This window comes from Pogona vitticeps, chromosome 6, assembly GCF_051106095.1.
Source record: "Pogona vitticeps strain Pit_001003342236 chromosome 6, PviZW2.1, whole genome shotgun sequence".
NCBI classification, from domain to species: domain Eukaryota; kingdom Metazoa; phylum Chordata; class Lepidosauria; order Squamata; family Agamidae; genus Pogona; species Pogona vitticeps.
The window spans coordinates 87,918,199-87,942,566 of record NC_135788.1 but is presented as its reverse complement, the minus strand read 5'-3'; the positions used below and the strand labels follow the sequence as shown (position 1 = coordinate 87,942,566).

General features: G+C 41.5%; 1 protein-coding gene across 4 annotated transcripts in view; it reads right to left on the bottom strand.

Annotated features, from left to right (window-relative positions):
- Positions 1-285: 285 nt before the first annotated feature.
- SCN4A (sodium voltage-gated channel alpha subunit 4) overlaps positions 286-24,368 on the bottom strand; it is a 107,965-nt gene continuing 83,882 nt past the window's right edge. For 2 of the 4 annotated variants that reach the window (XM_073004149.2, XM_073004150.2), the window contains 9 exons: positions 23,780-23,934; positions 18,175-18,348; positions 17,782-17,904; positions 15,631-15,918; positions 13,288-13,341; positions 13,020-13,157; positions 10,920-11,024; positions 4,847-5,117; positions 286-3,852 (listed from right to left, as the gene is read on the bottom strand). In XM_073004149.2, coding sequence (XP_072860250.2) covers positions 2,561-3,852; positions 4,847-5,117; positions 10,920-11,024; positions 13,020-13,157; positions 13,288-13,341; positions 15,631-15,918; positions 17,782-17,904; positions 18,175-18,348; positions 23,780-23,934 — 2,600 coding nt within the window. In that variant the 3' untranslated portion in view covers positions 286-2,560. The remainder of the gene's footprint in view (positions 3,853-4,846; positions 5,118-10,919; positions 11,025-13,019; positions 13,158-13,287; positions 13,342-15,630; positions 15,919-17,781; positions 17,905-18,174; positions 18,349-23,779; positions 23,935-24,368) is intronic. The other 2 variants (XM_020798034.3, XM_073004151.2) reach the window with 2 other exon arrangements.

The following is a 24,368-nucleotide window of genomic DNA, read 5'->3' as shown; positions in this document are numbered from 1 at the left end:
GAGTGGTTATACAATAGCTTCACCACTATAATTATGCCTGACTGTGTTACACATCCACCTAGGCAAGTATGTTAATGTCTGAAGCCAGATCTCCTAGCTGTATCAGACAGGAGATCACAATGAATCTGAGCATAAGTGTTTAGTGCTTTTGGGTTTTCCACCTCCAGCTATCAAAACTTGCCGGTTCAAATAGAAATTGCTCAGAAATATCTTGGGGGCAGGGGCAGAATTTGATTTGCACACTTGTTTTCCTTTAAGGGAAAATAAATAAATATACAAGTGGAAGAAAATTAACATCTTTGTTACCTGGAATACGCATAAAAATGAGAGACTCTTTAAAAGAACAGCATCTTCAGAGCTCAAATATAAATATATATATATATACCACATAGAGACAACAGCCCAGTATTGGAGCTTGTAAAAGATGGTTCTGGACTCTGTCAGTATGGCTAATACAGGCCTGGTGACTCAGAGACTTATTAACTTTTACAAGCTCTGCCTGACTTCCCCAGTATTCTGTTTCCAAGATGAGGCAAGAAGGGCTGCCTCAGAGGGAGAGTCTGACAAAAAGGCAAGGAAACAAGCCAGCAGATGATGGGAGATAACTGGTACCGGTCCCCGTTCTGGTTTTAATGTGTCATGTTCGTCCATTATTTTTCAGTATAATTCCAGATGATCACGGGACAAGCCACTGGGAATAGTTTTTTGCACTAACGGATAGGAGGTTCCTACCCTTCAGGTTTGGAAGTGCAGCACACCATCCTGAAAAATCTCCCTCTTCCTCTGGGACACACCCACCCTTTTCTTATTGGGCATGGGTGCTGACTATCTGGAGTTCAGGCCTCTATGCCAGTGGTCCCCAACCTCGGGCCTCCAGATGTTCTTGGACTACAACTCCCAGAAGCCTTCACCACCACCTCTGCTGGCCAGGATTTCTGGGAATTGAAGTCCATGAACATCTGGAGGCCCAAGGTTGGGGACTACTGCTCTATGCCACCTAACACAACATATGAGGAAAGGGCTGGAGCAGCAGAAAAGGAGGGTAAAGCAAAACATGTGACCTTGGGACTGTGGGGAATCAATCAGAACATACAGTAGCCTGTATTTGTACTCTAAATCAGAGCTGTGTAGATGCACCTCTAAAGATGAAAACAGTAAGACTGGCAGATACAGAAGAAGCACTGCTTATATGCTTGGGTGTTTTCTAGAGTTGAGAGTTAATTCAGGAAATTTGCAAAGCCAACAGTAAACCCTGAGAACAGAATAGCCAAATGTTTTGTTCTTGTTTTTTCTTTTAAAGAATTTGTATAATAATGTACAAATCATTAAGACTTAATTGCACTTTGAACCCATTTCTAAGAAAAACAATTTAAGCTTTGTCAGCTACTCAGAAGAAAAAGCAGTATCAAATTTTTAAGACATTGCAGATTATTGTTCACAAAACTGTCACATTATTTCTATGTTTGTTCAATCCCACTCACCCTGCCTTCATGTGCTAGAAAGATTCTTAAGCCAAGTGTGTATCAGTGTATTACCAAGAAATAATATTAGGAAACAATTTTTTAAAAAATCAGCCAGAGAGCCCTATCCAATTACTAGTGTCTGAGAACCAGTACAGACAACAGTGTTCACTGCTAGGGTCTTCAAGACACATACAGAAAAGCACAAAGAAAATGGCTGAAGACAGAAGTGTTCATATAGTTCCAAACAGTGTCTAACACACTTGTGGCTAAGCTCAGAAATCTACGCATTGTGTTTTCCATCGTCATCTGTAACTCTGCAGATAGGCAAAATTTGGCATTGGCACTAAAATCAGCAACCATAAAACCTAAGTTCCCCTTGATAAAGCAAGTGGGTTTCTAGTCCTTATGGCTGCAAATACAAGGCTCAAAACTGAGTGGAAAAAAACTGATGAGCTCTCAGATGCTGTGTGATTGTACACATGGCTGTTGCACAGTTTCCAGTGATACAGATGCAAGGCTTCAGTGCCCTATGACGCTATTTGTTCCCGCATAGTTAGCAGATTAAATTACGCAAAACACACAGCCACAGGAACTGTGTGTGGGTTTTAGTGTTGAATGTACACAACTCTGATTAAATTCCTCTCTGATCACATATGCCCATGCATGCTGAAATATGACTGCACTGAAATTATGAAGACTTGAATCTTTGGCCATTTCCTCCTCTTCTGCCTCTTCTTCCAGCAATTCTTAAAAATTCTAGCAGGAAAGAACTGGCCCTGGTACATACTACATTACATATCAGTCAAAATTAAACTAAAAAGCCTTTTCCTTTTCACCAGCAACTGAGATGATTCACATTAACCTCATAAGGAAAAAAAATATCTTTGTACATTGTAGTAAATTTGAAGGTGGGAAAAAGCCAACAAAAAACCAGAAGAGGCTCTACTTTCAAAGTTAAGATGTTGAGCTGACTACCTGAAATATGGTAAAACAATATGGTTAGTTCTTGTCGGCTTGATGCTGTACAGAAGGGCCCTTTGTGAACAAGAGAGTTTTGAAACCAGGAGCCAATCAATTATTGGCCAAAAGTGCTCTGATTATACAAATGATTCTTTTGCGCTACGTTTGGTAGCCCTCTGCTCTTTTGTTTTGGTAGGATCATCTTCCAATTTTTTGCTGGTATCACCTGTCACTTTTTCAGGATCCTTCTCTTTCTTTTGATCGGGAGGACACTTAGTCTCTGGACTGCTAAGCTCATAGGCAGGAGGTGGTGATGCTTCTGGAGTTGTTTTTGGAGTCATTTCAATTTCCACCTGCACATCTGACGACCCATACAATGCACTCATTCTTTTTGCGATCAACCCTTCTTTCTCTGGAGCTCCTTCTGCCAATGTCTCCTCATCTTGGCTGTGCCTATACATGTATGAGGCCTGCTTCACTGACCGCCTGAGTAGGTATCGTCGGAATGCCCGCTGGATTTTGGTGGCACTCACTTCCTCCTGCTTCCTTTTCAGTGTGGTGGTAATGGGCTCATAGGATACCTTTGAAGGATTGGCAGCCATAAATTTCTCCTCCATTGATTCCTTTAGGGCATCCATTTCCCCAGAATCTCCCAACACTTCTTTGGTAAGTGCAAAGAGTATATCCAGGCAGTGTATCTTATCCCCGGGAACCATGGGCAAGTCCATCGTGACCAATTTGATCTTATTTGGTTTAGCAATTCGCAGTGGCTCTTGTAAAGTGTCAACAAAGTCTGAGAGTATGCTGTAATCAATAAACTGTGTGGCATCTGGGTCAAACTTCTCCCACGTTTCATAAAACATTTCAAAGTCATCTTCACACAGAGGCTCACTGCTCTCCTCTGTGGCCACGTTGAAATTCTCCAAGATGATGGCAATATACATGTTGACCACTATCAAGAAGGAGATTATAATGTAGCTGCAGAAAAAGCAGATGCCCATGGCGGGATTGCCACAGTCCCCCTTCACGTCACTGCCAGGATTGTCCAGATGAGGGTCACAATCTGGGGGACCACTGTTAAGGATGGGGTTCAGTAAGCCATCCCAACCAGCTGATGTAGTGATCTGGAAAAGGCAGATCATGCTGTTGCCGAAAGTCTCAAAGTTGAAGATGTCATCAATGCCAGATTCCTTCTTCACATAAGCAAAATTTGACATTCCAAAAATGGAATAAATGAACATGACCAGGAAAAGGAGTAGACCAATGTTGAAAAGTGCTGGCAGAGACATCATTAAGGCAAACAGAAGTGTCCGGATTCCTTTGGCTCCCCGGATCAGGCGAAGAACACGCCCAATTCTGGCCAGACGGATGACCCTGAAGAGGGTGGGTGACACAAAGTATTTCTCAATGACATCTGAGAGGACAAGTCCTGAAAGATAATTCAGACAATATTTTTTTAAAATTCTAAGACTTCTTTATTAAAGTGATGCTGACTTTAAGGTTAATTTTTTTTTTCTAATTGCACTAACACTGTACAGACAGTATCAATGGTCAAAATCCTATTGGGATTTTATTACAGAGTTCATTGAAATCATATAAGTTATAGCAGTGAATTGCAGTTAACTAACAATGTATCTGGTGATGGTGTCCAAGATTTTCAGAACTGAAGAAGGTGTAAATGAAAACAGAAAATCAGGCATGCCGAATGAGTCTGTATGCAAAGTGTTTGAAAGCAGCTTGAAAAATGAGCATCATGATTAGATCAAATGTTTTAAAGAATTGCCCGTATTTTTCGCTCCATAAGACGCACCTTTCCATTAGACGCATCAATTTTTTAGAAGAAAACAGGAAAATATAATCTGTTTTCTTCGCTCCATAAGATGCACAGACTTTCCACTCCCCTGTTTTGTGGGGAAAAAGTGCGTCTTATGGTGCAAAAAATACAGTAAATATGCCAGTTTTATTTCAGCTTTGCCCATGGATACACCAGCAAGTACAAATTCATTGTCTTTCACCTTTCCAGTACTACTTCTGTTTTCATTCGTTTAAAATATTTTAAAGTGGCCTATGTATATTTATTCATGTATACATTCATCCTAAATGTCATCTTATTTGAAGATTTTTAAAGATACATGCAAAAATGCTTCAGAATTTGTGGGGAAGATGTGTTGGCCATGTCACAATTGCTAGCAAATTCGGGTCATCCTCTGCTGACCTCTCCACTGAAATGATAACACCTTGAAACTCTGCAAAAAGGTTTCCCACAGTTAACCTTGAGATTTGGACTGAAGACATGAAGATTCTTCTAAGCTGTATCTACTTCCCTATTTTGTCTGCCTTCATTTTGCTATTCTCAGTTGTGTCTACATTGTGTAGAACTGTGTGTGGCAAATGCAGAATTTTTATATCCTTGTTTTTCTCACCTATGATGGAGAGAATGACCACAACAAAGTCAAAGATATTCCAGCCAACAGTGAAGAAGTAGTACCGCAAGGCAATCATCTTGAGGAAGCACTCAGCAGTGAAAATGATAACGAAGACCACATTGATTTTGAAGAGGATATCTTCTTTGGCTGTACTTTGGTCATCTGTTTCCACCATCATTGTCACCATGTTAAGACAAATGAGGATCATGATAATGATATCAAAGGCTTGCTTGGTCACTAAGTCAAAGATCATCCCTTGAAATTTGTTCTTTAATTATGTGGAAAGGGACAAGACACAAGGACAAAGACAGACAAGGGAAGAAAAGAGAAAATAAATGGATAAAAAACACATACAGAAATGTTCAAACATGCAAAGAAATTGGGGAATAATAAATCACCCAGACGCTAAGTGAATGGATTATAATAACTTGAAGGTCAAACTGTACTATTAGCACACCATTAGCAGTTTAGTACACATTAGTGTCGATCTAATATGATACCTGCAGAACATCCTGCCTGAGAAGTCAAAGTCACAAAACCCATATTTAGGTCCTAACTTCCAATCGCAAAGCAAGCTAATTTGAAAGTTATAGGACATGAGAAAAACTCACACTATGACAATCAGTCATCTTCTAGCAGTTAAGGAAATTCCATGTCTAGCAATGTGCTGTCTCTACATACCAGGTGCATACATAAGCTATGTCTTTCCTGGGTTTTACTCCAAGTGATGGAACAAGTGATGGCAATTTTTAGAATATATATTTTAATCGCATTTTAATTATTTTGCCCTTTTATTTTGCCTTTTTATTGTATTTTAAATGCTGTAAGCCGCCCAGAGACCTTCGGGTAGTGTGGGCGGCTTATAAGTTGAATGAATGAATGAATGAATGAATGAATGAATGAATGAATGAATGAATGAATGAATGAATAAATAAATAAATAAATAAATAAATAAATAAATAAATAAGCAAGCCATTCTTTTGGTTTTTGTTGAAGTTGAGGTGGAAGATTTCTTAGACATCAATCCAGATGGCTTTTTTACAGGCTTCTCTGAAGGTTTTGAAGACGGAGTGCCAGGTAATGATTGTACTCGGGCTTTGGGACGAGATGTAGATGACTGGGTCGGGGTCGATTCCACAGTAGTAGATTTGGGAGACAAAACAGTTTTATCCCAGCCTCAATCTTTGTCAAGGCGGGCTTAGTGAACTTCTTACACTCTTTACAGGATTAAGGCTGGTGTGCCTCTCCTAAGCAAAATAGGCAGCGATTGTGGCTGTCTGAGAATGCAATTTTCCCAGCACACGAAACGCACCTCTTAAAGGGACCCGAAGGGGACATAAAGTGATCGAAGCCCCAGGCAGGTGGAGATAAAGGGGAGACTCATGGAATGAGGTTAGTCGAGGGCGATCCAAATTCGAAGCCAGAAAATCACAGTATATAGCCAGTCCAATAGCAGAGGTGAAAAGCGGTAAACAGGCCAAGTCAAAACGGGTAGGCACGAGATACCATATCCAAATCATGATTGAGAGAAAAACCAGTAACAGTCCAAAGTCCAAATGAATTAGCACAAAATACCAAGCCAGTCAGAAAGCGAAGGTGGGAAAATGTCAACAATCTGAGTAGAAAAATGAAGGGGCAAAGCGCAAAATCCAAAGGCAAAAATCGTAGTAGTAGGCAGTACGTGATCAAAAAACGTCATAGCCAAAAAAAGTACCAAAAAGAGAAGTTTTAGTATGAGAAGTTCCAAATGCTAAGGCAGTGAAATGGAACTGAGGCTTAGGGCGGGCGGAGCATGCTATGGGGCAATGTACTGTACTATTAATGTTACTTTTTAAAGCTCTAGAATATTTGAAGGAGTCCAGTGCAAGCGCAAACTGAACCCATTTGTGTGGATTCACAGAGGCCACGAAGAAGAACATTATAGCATTTCTTCTGAACAGATAAAACTGCTTCTATGAAAAAGAAGCCAAAAGATGGTATGAGAAAGACAGGTGGGTTTTGGAATTTCAATTTTAGTTGAAACTGGGATGCAAAGAAGGTAGAGAGAAAGAGAAGGGAAGACAGGCATTCAGTGAAAAAAGTAGTGGTGGTGCCATGCAGACAGGGATAGTATTGCCTGGAAAGTGACCCCAATTCTTTCCTTTCCCATTCTTTCACTTATTTCTGGTAATCTGGTAATCTCAAAAATAGACTACTATAATGCTCTCTACATAGGGCTGCCCTTGAAAACAGCACTGAAAATTCAGCTGATTCAAAAATGCAGTAACCACACTGATTTTTCAGACTAGCAAATTTGACCATATATCCCCAGTCGTGTCCCACCTACATTTGTTCCCTGTCAGTTTCAGTGCTCAATTGAATTTGCTCGCAATGACCTATAGAACCCATAACAATTTAGGGCCTCAATACTTGTCTGAACATCTCTCCCAGAAAACAGCTACCTGTTTCACTTACTCCTGACAATCCATTATGTTCAACATGGTGACACCAAGAGAAACTAAAAAGGTGACTACACGGAACTGGGCCTTCTTGGTGTTGGCCCCTATTCTGTGGAACAAGTTTCCAACCAAGGGGAGCCAGGCTCTGTCTCTCCTGATATTCTGGAAATTAGTTAAGACAGAACTATACATAGCAGGCTTTAAGAATATATCCTTGAATGCTGTTAATATTTATTTTTAAATTTATGTTTGCTTGTGTTTTTTTAAACTGTGTTCAAGTTGGTATTTTGCCATATTGACTGTGTTGATATATGGGGGTGGAGCTGGGGGTCTGGGGTGTGTGTCATGTTTTATTCTATAAACTGTCCAGACTAGTGTGTGCATTAATGAGGTGGTATCAAATCTAATCAAAGCAATACATTTTTCAAACAGTGTAGCCTTGGTGATACTCATCACCTACAGATGACAGTTCCCCTATTGTTATGAAACCCCAGGCCCTGTTTCTTGTTTCCTGTAGGGGTTGTAACATGAAAGAACAGTGTCCTGCTCATGCATTATTCTAGTGAGAAACTACTGACTTTTGTAAATGCAGGAAAACCGTACATGGAAATCTGGCTCCCTTTGTGCAGTGAACAAAAAAACCCACTAATTTGTACTGTGCTCCTGTTTCATATGCTAGTAGCCTCTAGGCTCATGTGCTGAGGTCCAGTAATTCCAATCAACAGGTGGAAATCAGTGTCGGGAAAAGCCATCTCAATGCTAAACTCCCCCATTATGGACAGATTTCTAAACAGGGCTCTTGCATTCTTTTCTGATTGCCAGGATAACCTCTTTTTCCTGACCATTTGTGCCACCACTTTGTGATGACAGAAACTGTTACGGGAACCAAACAAAACCAGAACAAAGCAAAAGACAAAAGAATGTATTAGCACTTCAAATACTAACTTTTATACAGTGGTGCCTCGCATAGCGAGGTTAATCCGTTCCGGATTAACCTTCGCTATGCTGAAGCATCGTTGAACGGGGCAGGGATTTCCATTGGAACACATTAAACATGGTTTAATGCGTTCCAAATGGGCCAAATACTCACCGTTCAGCGAAGCTTCTTAATGGCCGGCAGCCATTTTCGCGCCCTCGCCTCGCTTAACGAGGGCGCGAAAACGCTGCGCGTGGCCATTTTGGGCCATTTGTGGGCTTCCGGCGGCCATTTTGGCCGCCGAACAGCTGATCGTCGGGCTTCGTTTTGCGAAGATCGGTAAGCGAAACGCTTACCGGTCTTCACAAAGCGAATTTTGCCCTATTAGAAAAACGTTAAGCGAGCGCATTAGCGATCCGAAAAAACGGATCGCTATGCGATTTCGTCGTTATGCGGTGCGCTCGTTAAGCGAGGCACCACTATATTCTAATGTTAGCTTGGATTAGTAAAATAACCTATGAAGGTTTACACTGGAATACTCTACCACTTGGGTTCTTAACCTGTGGTCTATGAACCCCAGGGGGTTGCAATGTCCTCGCAGGGAATCTGCAAAGGCTTGAAGAAATGTTATGATCTTTTGCAATTAAAATTGAATGAATGAATGAATGAATGAATGAATGAATGAATGAATGAATGAATGAAAAGGAAATGTACAGTAGATCTTAATTTTCCTTGCTTGTTTGTGTCAAACTTGGCTTTTCTAACCTACTGCCACCATTAAAAACAAACAAAAGTAAAAATCAGTTATAAAAATAACTGTTGGATAGCAAATAACTGTTTGATATTTCTGCACGTGGAGAGAATATGCAAGTGAATGATGTCAAATGTTTGGAAATTAGCACGTGACATTTCTTGCTACTTACTGCACAGAAAGTCAGAAGCCACAGGAAGAGAATTAGATTTTTGGAATCAGTTAGTGACAGTGTGAGTGTTCAGATGGACTTTGCAATTGTGTTCCTTCCTCCATTTCTGCTAATAAAACACTTATTTTTTACTGTAAGGCAAAGTGACTTTTTGATATTTTTCTAGTTCTTCCCAGACTGCTCTGTGTGGATGTGAATTCCAAAACAATACAGTTTGGCTGAGCCAAATGGATCATTGGCTGAATTTAAAACATAAAAGAACCGATGCTGTTGATGTGTGTACATCCTGTTCAAAGCAAATGAAGCTTCAATGTATTCGCGAAGGCTTTCACGGCCGGGATCTAATGGTTGTTGTGGGTTTTTCGGGCTTCTTGGCCGTGTTCTGAAGGTGGTTCTTCCTAACGTTTCGCCAGTCTCTGTGGCTGGCATCTTCAGAGGACAGCAAACTGTGCTCTGGGTAAGGCTTGAGAGTGGAGTATTTATGGCTGTGAGAAGGCTTGTTTGTGAGAAGGCTATTGTCCTATCAGGAGATGGTTAATTAGTATGTTTTGTTGTGGCTGTATTGTTTTGATAAGGAGGGGAGATTATCTGTCCCTGTGGTTGATGGGTGTCATTAGTTGGTCTTTTGTGTGTAGTAATCCCCTGACCTTGTGGCTGGGTGGAGTTTGTTGACCTTTTGCACTCTGTGTTTTTGAGAGCTGGGAGCCAGGTTTTGTTGAGTTTCAGACTTTCCTCCTTCCGGTTGAAGTTTTGTTGATGCTTGTGGATTTCAATGGCTTCCCTGGAACCACATTGGAACCACAAAACGAAGCATCCACACCAGAATCAAAGAACATGAGAGATACTGCAGACTAAAACAACCAGAAAAATCTGCAGTAGCTGAACATGCCCTAAAACAAACTGGACATGAAATTCTATTTCAAAATACTGAAAGACTGGACAACACCAGCAATCATTATGTCAGACTGCACAGGGAAGCCATTGAAATCCACAAGCATCAACAAAACTTCAACCGGAAGGAGGAAAGTCTGAAACTCAACAAAACCTGGCTCCCAGCTCTCAAAAACACAGAGTGCAAAAGGTCAACAAACTCCACCCAGCCACAAGGTCAGGGGATTACTACACACAAAAGACCAGCTAATGACACCCATCAACCACAGGGACAGATAATCTCCCCTCCTTATCAAAACAATACAGCCACAGCAAAACATACTAATTAACCATCTCCTGATAGGACAATAGCCTTCTCACAAACAAGCCTTCTCACAGCCATAAATACTCCACTCTCAAGCCTTACCCAGAGCACAGTTTGCTGTCCTCTGAAGATGCCGGCCACAGAGACTGGCGAAACGTTAGGAAGAACCACCTTCAGAACACGGCCAAGAAGCCCGAAAAACCCACAACAACCAAATGAAGCTTCTTCCAGTCATTTTGAAAAATGTCGCTGTAATAGCAAAGAATATGTGTTGATGAGAATCTTCATGAGAAACTTTAAATAAATATTTGATACACTTTAGGGTTTAAAATATTGAGTAAATCTTGGCAGTCTGTGGCAACAAAAGATATTTAAAGGGGGTCTATGGTAAAGAAAGAGTCAAGAATTGCTGTTGTACCACATTCTTATGTTTGTTTGTTTGTTTGTTTTGTCTGGCAGTGCTTACAAAGATTAATAGAGATGAACTATTGCTTTGAAAATTGTTGTGGATTAAGTTAGATGACCTAACACAAATATGAGTAATGTGTGTGCCAGTATCTTTCCATGCACTCAGAACATGAGCTTGAAAATGACATACCTCCGGCCTGGGGATAGGTTTCACTGGCTTTTTTGAGCCCAATTTCTTCATGGCATTGTAGTACTTCTTTTGCTCCTCTGTCATGAAGATGTCCTGACCTCCAAAGTAAAAAAGGGAAATTAACACTGTTAGACATGGGGTGAACTCCATAACTGTAGCATCTAAGGCAAGCTTCTTCAGTCCTCATTCACAGAACTTGGAAAAGTTACTTTTTTGGATTTCAATTCCCAGAATCCAAGAAAATAACATTTCCAAGTGCAGCTCCTCACTGTGAGCCCTTGCCCTCCAGACTTAATTTGAACCCGCAGAACCTGAGGTCGTGCTCACACTGGCCATAAGAACCATAGTTATATCTATTTTAACATTATTTAAATCAATTGATAAATTCCTGGTCACATGACATAAGGGGAAAATTGATCTGTTTGAGCTGCAGTGTGAATTAGTTTTTTTACTGGCCAGCAGGGGCATTGAAAATACCTTGCTTCTAAATCAATTCAATTCTATGCAGTTTTGTGAATATGAACGCTGCTGTTGTTTTAATTTGTGCCTATCGGGATTTTGGGGCACCAGCAAGTCAGGGAAAGTGAGGAAGGGGCTCATGAGGCACAATAAGGTGAACCAGTATTCAGGAATGAACAGACCGTCCTCTATGTCCTGGTGTGCTTACTCTATGAGTGCAGAACAAGTGCATGAGGACAGGGAAGATGGTCTGCACCCATGTTGTGCCCTCAGAGCAAATGTGCCAAGACATAGGGGATGGTCTGTATCTGCAGAACAAGTGTGCCAGGACGCAGAGGGCACTCTGTGCCTGCTCTGTGCCTACAGAGTGAGAACACCAGGACATGGAGGACTATCAGCATCTCAGGAGCATTGCCAGAAAGTACTCAATTTAGTGATGTGTCACTTTAAAAATTTTTTAAACCAAAGTGTGCTCTGCAAACAGAATAGAAATGAGTTGAAGCAATGTAAGTCAGAGTGAATGTACTTACTGAGTTATATACTGTATAACTATATACAGCATTTTTTAAAAAGTTGGGATTGGAATCAGTGTAAATTGGACATGTAACCAAGCCCTTACTTTCAGTTTATGAGCCCATACTAGATGATAATTTGTTCCTCTGTTTGGTGCACTCTGGGGACAGGCTGGTGTGCACCTTTTCCCACCACCCACACGTTAAATGCCATTACAGTACAATCCATCCATCTCTGATGTGTCCCTGTCTGCACATTTTTAGCTCTTTATCAGAGGCTACTGTATTTTACATGCAGATATATATGTATGTTTCCACATTTAACTTCCTTTAAGGATGAGATGATGTCACTCAACAGCAGGAGCTTGATATGCTTCCCCTCATTTTCACCCCGTTAGATCAGTGATGTTATCTCAATCTTCGAGTCTTGCGGTTGCCTTAAAGGGATTAGTATTTCCTAGTTCTTCCCAGACTGCTCTGTATGGATGTGAAGTGGTTCTCTAGCTTTCCTAAATCTAGGGCCATCTATACTATTCATCACATACTGTACTTCCCCCTCAGGATTTTCTTTTACACAAATGGAAAGCACAATAACCACTCTCTGGATTAGGACTTTGGCATCAGGATGGTGGCAGTCATGAGCCTCGACTGTTTTGCTTCTCATTGTAAACCAATTTTGGTACCAACTCCCTTCCCTTGCACAGGAAGTCTGCATTCACGGCAGTTGGATGATGATTTCCAAAACAAAATATTGCCATAGGGTTGAAAATAAAGCACACATCTGGCCTTTGTCATTGGAAAAGAACAAAGGACCATTGAGAGATGGTGGCATTCTTGCCCCACCCAGCAGCCAAAAAAGTTACAGCTATCAGGAACTTGTTCTCTCTCTTCACCTCACTAGCCGGAGAGAATATTTGGCTCTCCTTGTAAATAGAACCAAATGGATGTCTGTTGTAGTTCTGTGTATCGGCCAAAGACCCTAAAGGCTGACAGCCTGTAGGTGTGAGGTCTGCATGTGTGATTCTGGGTTTTCTGTATCATTGCACATTGTTGATGGTAAGCCAATTAGGAAGTAATTTGATCGAAAGGTGGCTTCAAAATAAACTGATGATAAATAAGTGATACTTATCTTTTTCTTCTGCTGATTGAAGTTATCAATAATTACACCAATAAAAAGATTGAGAGTGAAGAAAGCTCCAAAGATGATAAAGATGACAAAGTACAGATACATGTAGAGATTCACTTCATACTGAGGCTGTTCCTCCACCTGAGAGGGCAGAGGAGAGGTTGAAAAGAGATTATATCTTGCAGGCAAGCCCAATTCCCTACAAGGTAGATCTGGTCATGCCTATAGGAGGCCTTCAGGGCAGGGAAGCAGATTCTTGTGCCCACATTACCTCACGGGAGTCAACAGCTGCATACATGATGTCCATCCATCCCTTAAAGGTGGCCTACAAGGAAGAGCACAGAAGGACAGGTTGAACACAGTGTTGGACAGAGTGAAGCTAGAAGCTTGGAAAATTTTCATTGGGTCTACGGACACATACACACTACCCCAAGACTTTAATACAACACCCACACACCACTAAACTATAGCAGTACAAACATCCTTTAATACAGTTATGTGAAACATTTAAAAAAAATAGAGGGGCAAACTGTTTTATGCAACAGGAAATATTATGTATTGGATTAGAAACCTGTTGTACATCATACATTTATACATCTCATGGACATCTTGTCACCAGCTTAATAGGGGCCATGGGCACAGACAGAAGCTACGAATCATATCCTGAACTTACAAACCTAGAGCTGATCTAGTTAAATAAAGAGTTTATATCAATCAGGATGTATCAGTTTCTGTGGAAGTTGATTGTTCTCCATTCCTCCATGTCAGTTTCAACATAGGGAGACCAAGACATAAAAATCCTTTTGCTTGCCCAGGTTGTGGTTAACTCCTCTGCCTTGGTAGAGTGGACTTATCATCCAGGTAGCATCACATTTCAAAAGACCACACCCAACCGAAGGTGGTGAAAGGGTGTTTCCAGCATACAGTATGAGGATATCAGCATGCTTCCTTTTGCTATATTGTATCATATTACATCTGTGGAAACCTTCTATAAATAAAATCTATATAGTACCAGTGGCTTTCTGTCTATATCACGACTTAAAGAATGCTAACATATTGGGGGCTGACTGGTTCAAAACCACCAATTATTACATATTTGAAACTCACTAAAGACCAATCCAGATTTGACAGGGTTCCTTATGTTTCTTGAATCACATAAGTGGTCTGAACAGGTAAAAAGCAATGTGCATTACATTAAAAGGGCATGGAAGTCAGGGGAAGTGAGCCTGCCCATATCCTCCATCATCAAGGCATCTTTTTCTTCTCCCCTAGCTGTTTCAAATACTTGGTGTAAGCTGGGGGGAAAGTGCCTGAGGCAACATTTCAGTAATTATCATTTATTTATTTACAATTCTATGCTGCCTTTCTCCCAATGAAGGGATCCAAGACAGCTCACAAATTGTTAAAAACAACAAATCAACTAAACTCACAAAAATGACATTAAAAACAATCATACACAGTATTAAGACAACTAGTTAAAACTGTTTAAAACACATTAAAACACGCATAAAATAATAATATCCAGCATACAAGATGAATACTGCCCAAGGCCCTCTCAAGTTTCCACTGGATGTGCCTCTGAAGGTGATGGGACTGAGAGAAGGGTCTCCACTGAAGATCTTAAGATCCAAGAAGATTCATATGGAGAGATACACTCCTCCAGATAGCCATGATCCAAACCATTTAAGGCTTTAAAGGTCATAAACACTACTTTGAGTTGGGCTTGGAAATGGACCAGTGAGCAATATGTATCCCAGCCTGGCTGTAGCATTTTGAGTTAGCTGAAGTTTCCAAATCATCTTCAAAGTCAACCTCGCGTAAAGCGCATTACAGTCATCTGAGTAGGATATTACTAAGGCGTCCATCAAACCAGACACCTCTAGGAACTGGCTTAACTAGCACGCCAGTGTTTACATTTTTGTCTGCTTGTAAAAGGGTCAGGTGTGATCTGTTTACTGGGGATCACGTGATGCACGGGGAATTGATCAAGCTGTGAGCCTGAGTTGTTCGTTCAGCACAGAATATTGCACAGAATAAGGAGAATTCCACCTTCCTACCCAATAGCAAAATTAGAACCTCCCCAACTCCTCTGTATTAACTGGGTAGGCATGAGAACAGCAAGCACAACTGCTCTCCACCCTGTTTATTTTGGCCCTTACTGAGAGAACAAAAAGGGAAAGGAGAGCACAGCAGAACTGGATGATTACAAGGTGTCCCTCATTCCATACTGAAATTTCTTTCTAAAATAAATGAGAGTGGAAAGGCAGCCTGTGGGTTCAGTAATCGTATCACAAGCCGTTTGCCTTTCATCATCAATATTTGGTGAAAGCACACTTCAGAAGTCTAACAAACTACTTGCCATGATCCAAAGAACTGAGTTTTCAGTGTCTTCCCTCAGAGGCTAAACATGTCAAACACTACAGAAAGGAGGGATGTACTGTATTCTGAAAGAATGGACCCCATGTGGGCATAAAGGGGGAAAGGTTTTCCTTGACAAGCAGTTTATGAGAAAAATGATTGGAGAATTCTCAGAACTGTAGCCTGAAAAAGGGATTGCTCGTGAATTCTCTGCCCTGCAGAAAAGTGGTGATGGTTGGGAGAAATGCGTACTTACCACCTGCAGAAGAGAGAGATAGCCCAGGCCTACGTTGTCAAAATTGACCTTGACGTTGACCCAGCGGACGTCGGTGGCATTCCCAATGTTAAGGAGGTTCATGCAGTCAGTCTTGTTGTTCACTTCAGTGATGTCAAAGAGGTCACCTGTTGTCGTATTGACACAGCGATAATACTTCCCTGCAAAGAGGTTGACCCCCATAATGCTGAAGATGAGCCAGAAGATCAGGCAGACCAAAAGGACATTCATGATGGATGGGATGGCCCCGAGAAGGGCATTAACAACCACCTGGCACCAAGAGGAAAGGATGGTTCAAGAGCCAAGTAAGGTCATATTGAAATCCAGTGTTTCAGAAATTTGTACTAAATACATTTTTTTAAAAAACCCTTAAAAATCTGATTGTCATATCATTTTCAGTCTAGAAAAAGCATTAATGAAAAGTAGTAAAAGATCAGACTCTGAAGATTCTAAACCCAATAACATCAATACAGTAGCTGGGAACACTGGTTTCCAACCTGAGGTCCACAGTTGTCATTGAACTATGACTTCCAGTATGAAGTTTAGTTCACGATGGCTGAAGATTATAGGAGTTGCCTTCCAACATCATCTGGTAACCCAGGTTGGGAACACTGTGATAGATAATTCAGTGCTACCAGAGGAACACAGGATTTTGTTTGAAGCAGAGATGACCTGGGCTCGTGTGACAACCTATTTCCAGTTTCATAAGGGAGAGAGCAAGCTGGCAAGATACCTCAGTAGTTTAGGCATCTGGCTGCATAGCCAGAGGTTGGAAGTTCAATTCCCCACTATGCCACCTGCGGGTACAGCCAGCCTATGTGGCCTTGGGCAAGCTGCAAGATGCCCCCAGGAGAAGAGAATAGTAAACCACTTCTGAGTACTCTCAGATTCAAAGAGGAAGTCTCACTTTGATGCATTTCCAGTGATAGCACGTGCTGGAACTTGACCAAAATGCAGTGATCCTATCCACAGCAAAAGTAGAAGCTACTGACAAGCGGGCAGAAAAGTGCGGGTAAGAATGCTCTGGGGGTGGGTGGGCTGGTTTGCTCCAGCAGACACCTGATCGCTGGCTTTAGGATTAAACCAACCCATCCTGTAGCGGGCTAAATGCTCGTGTAGTAACCTTCTGAGTCATCTTGAACCATCTCTCAAACTAATCTGCCTCACAGGACATATGAGAATAAAAAAGGGAAAACCCATACATACTATCATGAGCTACATGAAGAAAGAATGAGATACTAAGCAGCAAATTTTCTTGATTCTCTGAGATTTCCATTATTCAGGAGAAAAACTATATGGAGGTCGGAAACACTGGGATGTCATGCCAAACATACGTGTTTACCTACTTATTTATTTATTCGTAAAATCTATACACAGCTTTTCAGCCACAAGGGAACCCAGAGTATGTACATCTGTACTAATAAAAGAGAATGTATTTGTGTCTGTCATTGGCAGAACTTCAAGACTTTGAAATTCTGCATGCATACAGATGGGACCCTAAGGGGATGTACCTCGTGACTGGTTAGTACTGTCAAGCCTGGCATATGTGTTTCTCCATAGAAAAAAACATGGTTGAGAATCTAGCTACTTCTATAGTAATGGTTTAGATCAGGGGTCTCAAACATGCGGCCTGGGGGCCATTTGCGGCCCCCCAGATGATAGTTTGTGGCCGTCTCCTTGCCTGCTCCCCCAAAGCGCCCACACATCCTCTGCTGTCAAGAGTAAAAAAAAAACTTGCCTCGCTCGCTGGCTCTTTCCCAAGATAGCACCTCTTGCACCCTCCATCCAGAACTGCAGCCTGCCAGCCAGCCCACCTGTCTGTCGGCTAAGGAAACTCCTGGGCGGCTTCCTCGGCTCTTGCTCTGCTTGGTGGAAAATCTGATGCGACCCAGCCTCACCCAGATTCTGCCTCTAGCGGCCCCCAGGAAAATTGAGTTTAAAACCCCTGGTTTAGATGTTAGATACAGTATAATAGCAACAACATTGTGTAACAAAAGACACAAGTATTCAACCAGCAACCAACAGATACTGTAAAGCCAATCAAGTAATTAGGATGATACTTATCATGTTAAATGGAATACCCCCCCCAATTTTTTTTAGTGTCTGGTATTTAGCACCAAAAGAGAAACCTACCCTCATGCCTTCAAATCTGGATAAGGCTCGAAGGGGTCTCAGTGCTCGGAGTGTCCTTAGCGATTTGATTGCTCCCAGTTCTGAGTAGCCCAACAAGTTTGCAGTTAGGCTGATGAGAGACACCTGACAGTGAGGAAAACAGAACATTCAGTTAAAAAAAAACCTAACAGGAGTGATGGGGAAAGAGATAGTCTTCCTTATTCTCCCTCCCTGCCCCTCAAAATGTTTTCCAGATGCTTGCCAAGGTTCCTCAAGTACCCATCAGAAGGAACCTGTTTTTACATTTGGCTGGTCTACATTTTAGAACCAGTCATGTGGCAGAATCACATGACTGGCCTGTTATTAGTGCAACAGGGAAAGGGGTTCAATCCCAAATGAAATCTGTTAACTTACATCAACAATGAGGAAGTCCAGCCAGCACCAGGCATTGGTGAAGTAAACTTTGAACCCATAGGCTACCCATTTGAGCAACATCTCAATAACAAAAACGTATGTGAAGACTTTGTCAGCGTACTCCAAGATGGTCCGGATTGTTTGCCGCCGCTCAATGTAAATGTCTTCAAAAGCCTGAAAGACAGAAAAGAGTCATCTGAGAACTTCCCACAGATTAATAGACAAACTTAAAGATCTTGATTTTCCAGATTCTATCTGTCTGTGGATTTTGGATTTTTTAACAAATCGTCCACAAAGGGTTAAACTGAATGACTACATCTCTACTGACAAGATACTCAGCACTGGCACTCCACAAGGCTGTGTCCTTAGTCCACTACTGTTCTCCATTTATTCATCGGATTGCACCAATAACCATCCCAGTAATAGGATTATCAAATTTGCAGACGATACTACACTAGTAGGACTTATCTCTGGGGATGATGAGTCTGCGTATCGGGACGAGGTATTACAGCTATCCCGCTGGTGCAAAAAAACCAATCTTTTATTTAACATCCAAAAAACCAAGGAATTCATAGTGGACTATAGGAAAAAAAGAGCAGACATTCAGCCACTGTATATAGATGGAGTTTGTGTGGAACAGGTGGTTGAATGTAAGTTTCTTGGGACTATCATAACAAATGACCTGACTTGGAGTGCAAACACCGCTGCGTTAATCAGGAAGGCACAACGGTTGTATTTTCTAAGGATTCTTAGAAAGCAACAATTGACTGAGAGTTTGTTAATCACCTTCTATCGGAGTTCGATTGACAGCATATTATCCTACTGTCTCTGTGTATGGTTCACGAGCTGCACAGTGGCAGAGAAAAAGGCAATTCAAAGGGTGATTAAGACAGCCCAAAACATCATTGGCTGTTCACTCCTCTCTTTGGAAGAATTGTATAAGAACAGATGTAAGAGGAAGATATCTAACATACTGAAATACTCCTCTCATCCGGGATATCAGCTCTTTAAACTATTACCATCAGGAAGGAGATTCAGGGTATTGAAAGCAAGGACAAGCAGATTCAAGAACAGTTTTTACCCAAGTGCAGTATTGAGTTTAAATGCGGGGCCATAGGTTTTTGGTGGAATTTTAATTGCTGAGAGAAAACGGATTATCTATATTTGGATGGTGAAAGTTGTGTATATTTTAACTTTTTTTGTAGTATTGTCCAGTTTTACCTTGGGGAAGAGCACCTCATTTCGTTGCACTCACTTGTGAGCGCAATGACAAATAAATTTCTTATGTCTTATGTCTTCCTCAAGAACCCACAATATTATTGCTAGTAGGCAGGTGAATATCTAGAAAAAAACAATGGGACTTCCAGAATTCATTGTTTTATATATTATATAATAATATATATATATTTATATATTATATATTGTACTACCGTAAAATTGCACTCATTTCACATGCTAGCAAGGTTATGCTCAAAATCCTACAAGGTAGGCTTCAGCAGTATGTGGACTGAGAACTCCCAGAAGTACAAGCTGGATTTCGAAGGGGCAGAGGAACTAGAGACCAAATTGCTAACATCTGCTGGATTGTGGAGAAAGCCAGAGAGTTCCAGAAAAACATCTACTTCTGCTTCATTGACTACACAAAAGCCTTTGACTGTGTCGACCATGACAAACTACGGTAAGTCCTCAAAGAAATGGGAGTGCCTGACCATCTTATCTATCTCCTGAGAACAGTGGGACAGGAAGCAACAGTTAGAATTAAATATGGAACAACTTATTGGTTCAAAATTGGGAAAGGAGTATGACAAGGCTGTATATTGTCCCCCTACTTATTTAACTTATATGCAGAATACATCATGCGAAAGGCAGGACTGGAGGAATCCCAAACCGGAATTAAGATTGCTGGAAGAAATATCAACAACCTCAGATGTGCAGATGTTACCACTCTGATGGCAGAAAGTGAGGAGGAATTAAGGAACCTCGTAATGAGGGTGAAAGAGGAGAGTGCAAAAAATGGTCTGAAGCTCAACATCAAAAAAACAAAAAACAAAACTAAGATCATGGCCACTGGCTTCATCACCTCCTGGGAAATAGAAGGGGACAATATGGAGGCAGTAACAGATTTTACTTTCTTGGGCTCCATGATCACTGCAGATGGTGACAGCAGCCACGAAATTAAAAGCTGCTTGCTCCTTGGGAGGAAAGCATTGACAAATCTAGACAGCATCTTAAAACGCAGAGACATCATCTTGCCAACAAAAGTCAAAGCTATGGTTTTTCCTGTAGTGATGTATGGAAGTGAGAGCTGGACCATAAAGAAAGCTGACCGCTGAAGAATTGATGCTTTTGAATTGTGGTGTTGGAGGAGGCTCTTGAGAGTCCCCTGGACTGCAAGGAGAACAAAGCTATCCATTCTAAAGGATATCAACCTTGAGTCCTCACTGGAAGGACAGATCCTGAAGTTGAGGCTCCAATACTTTGGCTATCTCATGAGAAGAGAAGACTCCCTGGAAAAGACCTTGATGTTGGGAAAGTGTGAAGGCAAGAGGAGAAGGGGACGACAGAGGATGAGATGGTTGGACAGTGTCATCGAAGCCACCAACATGAATTTGACCCAACTCCGGGAGGCAGTGGAAGACAGGAGGGTCTGGCGTGCTCTGGTCCGTGGGGTCAGGAAGAGTCGGACACGACTAAATTACTAAACAACTACTACTACTACTACTACTACTACACAGTGAAATATTTGCTGGCAGTGTAAAATGGATGAATTCACTTTTTTAAAAAAGATCACATAATGCAAAGGCCAATTTGAATAAGTCCAGCCCTTTTTACTCCCAACTCAGATTTCTCTCTCTCTCTCTCTCTCTCTGTGCTGCTGCTGGGGACTTCTAACAGAACAATTCAAACAGATTTTGCCCCCTGTGATCAATTGTTTTGTTCTCGAAAAGTACAGTGGGCATGGCTGTAGGTAGTATTCTAGTGCTATACTAAGCTGGGTGTGATGCTTTGGACAGTGAGAACACCCCCCTTCCACAATCTTTCTCCCTAGTCACCTCAAAGTATTTTTTTAAAAAATAAACTGGAGTTTAGTGCTAGATCACCTCTACATGGACAAAATAAAAAAATTACATTTGATATGAAATAGAAACTACTCTCATGAGCTACAGACGACTACTACGTTTCTGCAGTTTGTGTGTGTGTGTGTGTGTGTGTGTGTGTGTGTGTGTGTGTGTGTGTGTGTGTGTGTGTGTGTGCGCGCGTTTGCATATTATGGAGAACTTTGGAAAACTGTCCCTTTTTGCTAGTGCCATGCAACACAGCCGGAAACTGACACAGCACAGGATCAAAGGAAGAGGGGCTGTGGGCTGGATCACTCTGCATCAGATTGAGGGGCCAGTGTGGACACTGTCATCGAAATCCGCAGCCTCTCTGTGATCGCTTAAAGAGAACAGAAACATAAAATAGGCTGCAAATCAAGCCACAGTAGTCACGGCCTAAGTATTGTTGTCATTGTCAGTTCAGAGTTTCACCAGGCCAGCTGCCACTGACAACTGTGATCCTGAACAGATATTATGTGACTGTACAGGGAGGGAAATACAAATTCACTTGCATTCACTTGCTTTGAAGTCACACAAGGGAATTCAGATCAGTTTGATTCAAGTGGCCATGCAGTGAGAGAAGAGGAAAAGTCTTGTTAGGTCCTTGCTTGAAGTTCTATCTATAGCCCTGCAGGTGGCACAGTTACAAAGAACTGCATTAATAAAGTGTTAAAGCTTTTCCTTCCTCAATCTGGTTTCTCCTTATCTTAAAAAAAATCTCATCATCCAGATAAAAGCCTTGCTCTATGTTCTTAAGCTGTTTAAACAAAACAAAACAGGAATCTTTCTTGAGAAGGAGAAGTTGCTGAAAAGAAAAGAAGGAAGAAAAGTTTTGAATATGTATGTGTATGCAGCTCTTCCTCCTTTGCAAAGCAATGGGGAGGTGCTTTACAAAAAGCATCACGTTGTGTGTGCATGTATGTGCTCTGCCCATCCTCGCCTTCTGCATTGGTTTAAGCAACCACATGCCAGCATCAATACAAAAGAATCTGGGTTTCAAAAGGAGAAGCCTGAGCTGCCCCCCCCACATAATTTTTGGTGGGGGGGAGACTCCAGGCTGATTCACATTTACCTTTCCATCATGTGATTAACATTATAAAAATGTGAATCAGCCCACTGCCACCCCATAGTATTTCTCATATTTTTCCCCAGTGTAATCACAGCCCAAGAGAAGGTTGAAAGCATACAGGGAAGGTTGTGTGGAATCCAGCACCTGGAGTATTATTTCTTTCATTTTTCAAATTTCTAATCTTTGAGCCTAGTAGATTTCCTTCCAGAAATACAGGTGAGTCTGAGCCATATCCCAAGTGTTTGAACAGGGAGGGGAAATTTCAGGTGATTTGGAGACCAGTTCCCTGCTTCTAAAATATTATAGTAACTGGGGAAACTTGGGAGGCAAACCACTACCAACTTGTTTCAAACAGACATGACTTTAAATAGGTTTCCTTGCTTACTTTAAATAGGTTTCCTAAATTTGGCAATGAATTTTGGCAACAAAATGTTGTTTAAAACAAGTTTCAAAATGGAGACTGTCCCACCCAAACTTCTTAAACAAGAGAGCTGCCCGTCACCCAAAATTTCTCCTCATTCTTTGCCCTATATTAAAGATTCCCCATTATTCATACACTGCCCTATGTCTCTCTGACCCCATCCCTTGAATCACGTTTGGTCCATTCTTCCTTGGTAAACAAACCATCCCTGCTATGTTTATCCATAGGGGTACATGTAGGGTTGGTGCATGCAGACTGGCCACTTTGTTTATGGATGGAAAGTTAAGTTTGGCTTATGCTAAGCAACAGGATTTCAATCATTGGGAGACATAAATTGCTATGTACAGAACACTAAGGTGCTATCCAAACATTTAAAAATTCCACTCAAGCAACAGAGACAAGGGGTGGGTGGGAGATTACAATGTGTCATAAACTAGCTGAATTTATGGTATTAAACTTCAGGTTAAATGCTCCCATTAATCGTCATGAGAGAAATATCCTACCCTTTCATCTCTATGGTAAAACTCTATAGCCCTTGCTCTGACAGGCAACCAGTTCAGTTTAATACCAGATGTGCATTGCTTGGACTATATTATATTCTGAGCTGAATCTATTCCCAACAATTTTCTGCAGAAGTCCAAACTGAGCAGTGGTGCTAGAACATCTTCTCAAAACATCTTCTTTGCATTCAAAAACCCAGGTTTCCACGAGCACTTTAGTTAATATTCTTAATTGCCACCAACAACTATAAGTAATTACAGATAATGTAGGCATCCTTCAGTCTTGATATAGTATCTATATAGCAATAGATCTGCACCAATAGACCTGCACCAACCTTGCATAAATGAGATGCCCTCATAGAACAAAAAGAGGGGACACAGACAAGAGACGCAGAACCTTGCAAGACCAGCTTGCAGGTTGTCCCTCTTAGCCTTCTCCACTTCTGCTGAATTTCAGTATTCTTTCATTCTCTCCAAACACCTGACTGAAAGGTGATCATGGAGAAGTAGCACTCACCAGCGCTCCACTGCTGAGAAGGATCATGAAGATGATGAAGGACTCAAACCAGTTGTGTTCCACAATCTTGAAACATGTCTTCCGAAGATTCCACCACTTCTCCCCCTTTTCAGTGTTGACATCAACGTACAGACAAGGACACCTCCGAACACAATCTGCAATGGTGTTAAAAATAAAGAGAGGCTTATACTAAACCCATAGTTGGTCTAGAGCTTCTTTGTGATCTATGCCAGCTCACTGGAAATCCCTGCCCAGTTCTAGATGGGCATGGAAACCAGACATTTTTCTGTTTACACTTTCACTCGCTCTAAGGCTGAGTATTAAAGAAATTCTATGGCTGAACTTTGCTGGTGAGAGGGAAGCCCAAACTATCTCTCTAACTCAGTGAGGTCACAGTTTCCAGTGGGGTAGCAGAGGAGTCTTTGATGTTTTCTCCACATGCCTGGCTAGCTGACTGGCTCTTGGTATCCACTGCAGCCCTGTCAGCATTGCCAGGGCCATCTTTTGGCTAACCAGTCAGTGGAAGCCTGGGCTGATGGGAAGGTGAGGTTCCTTGGATGAAAACCTGGTTGGAAAAGTCTTCACTCAG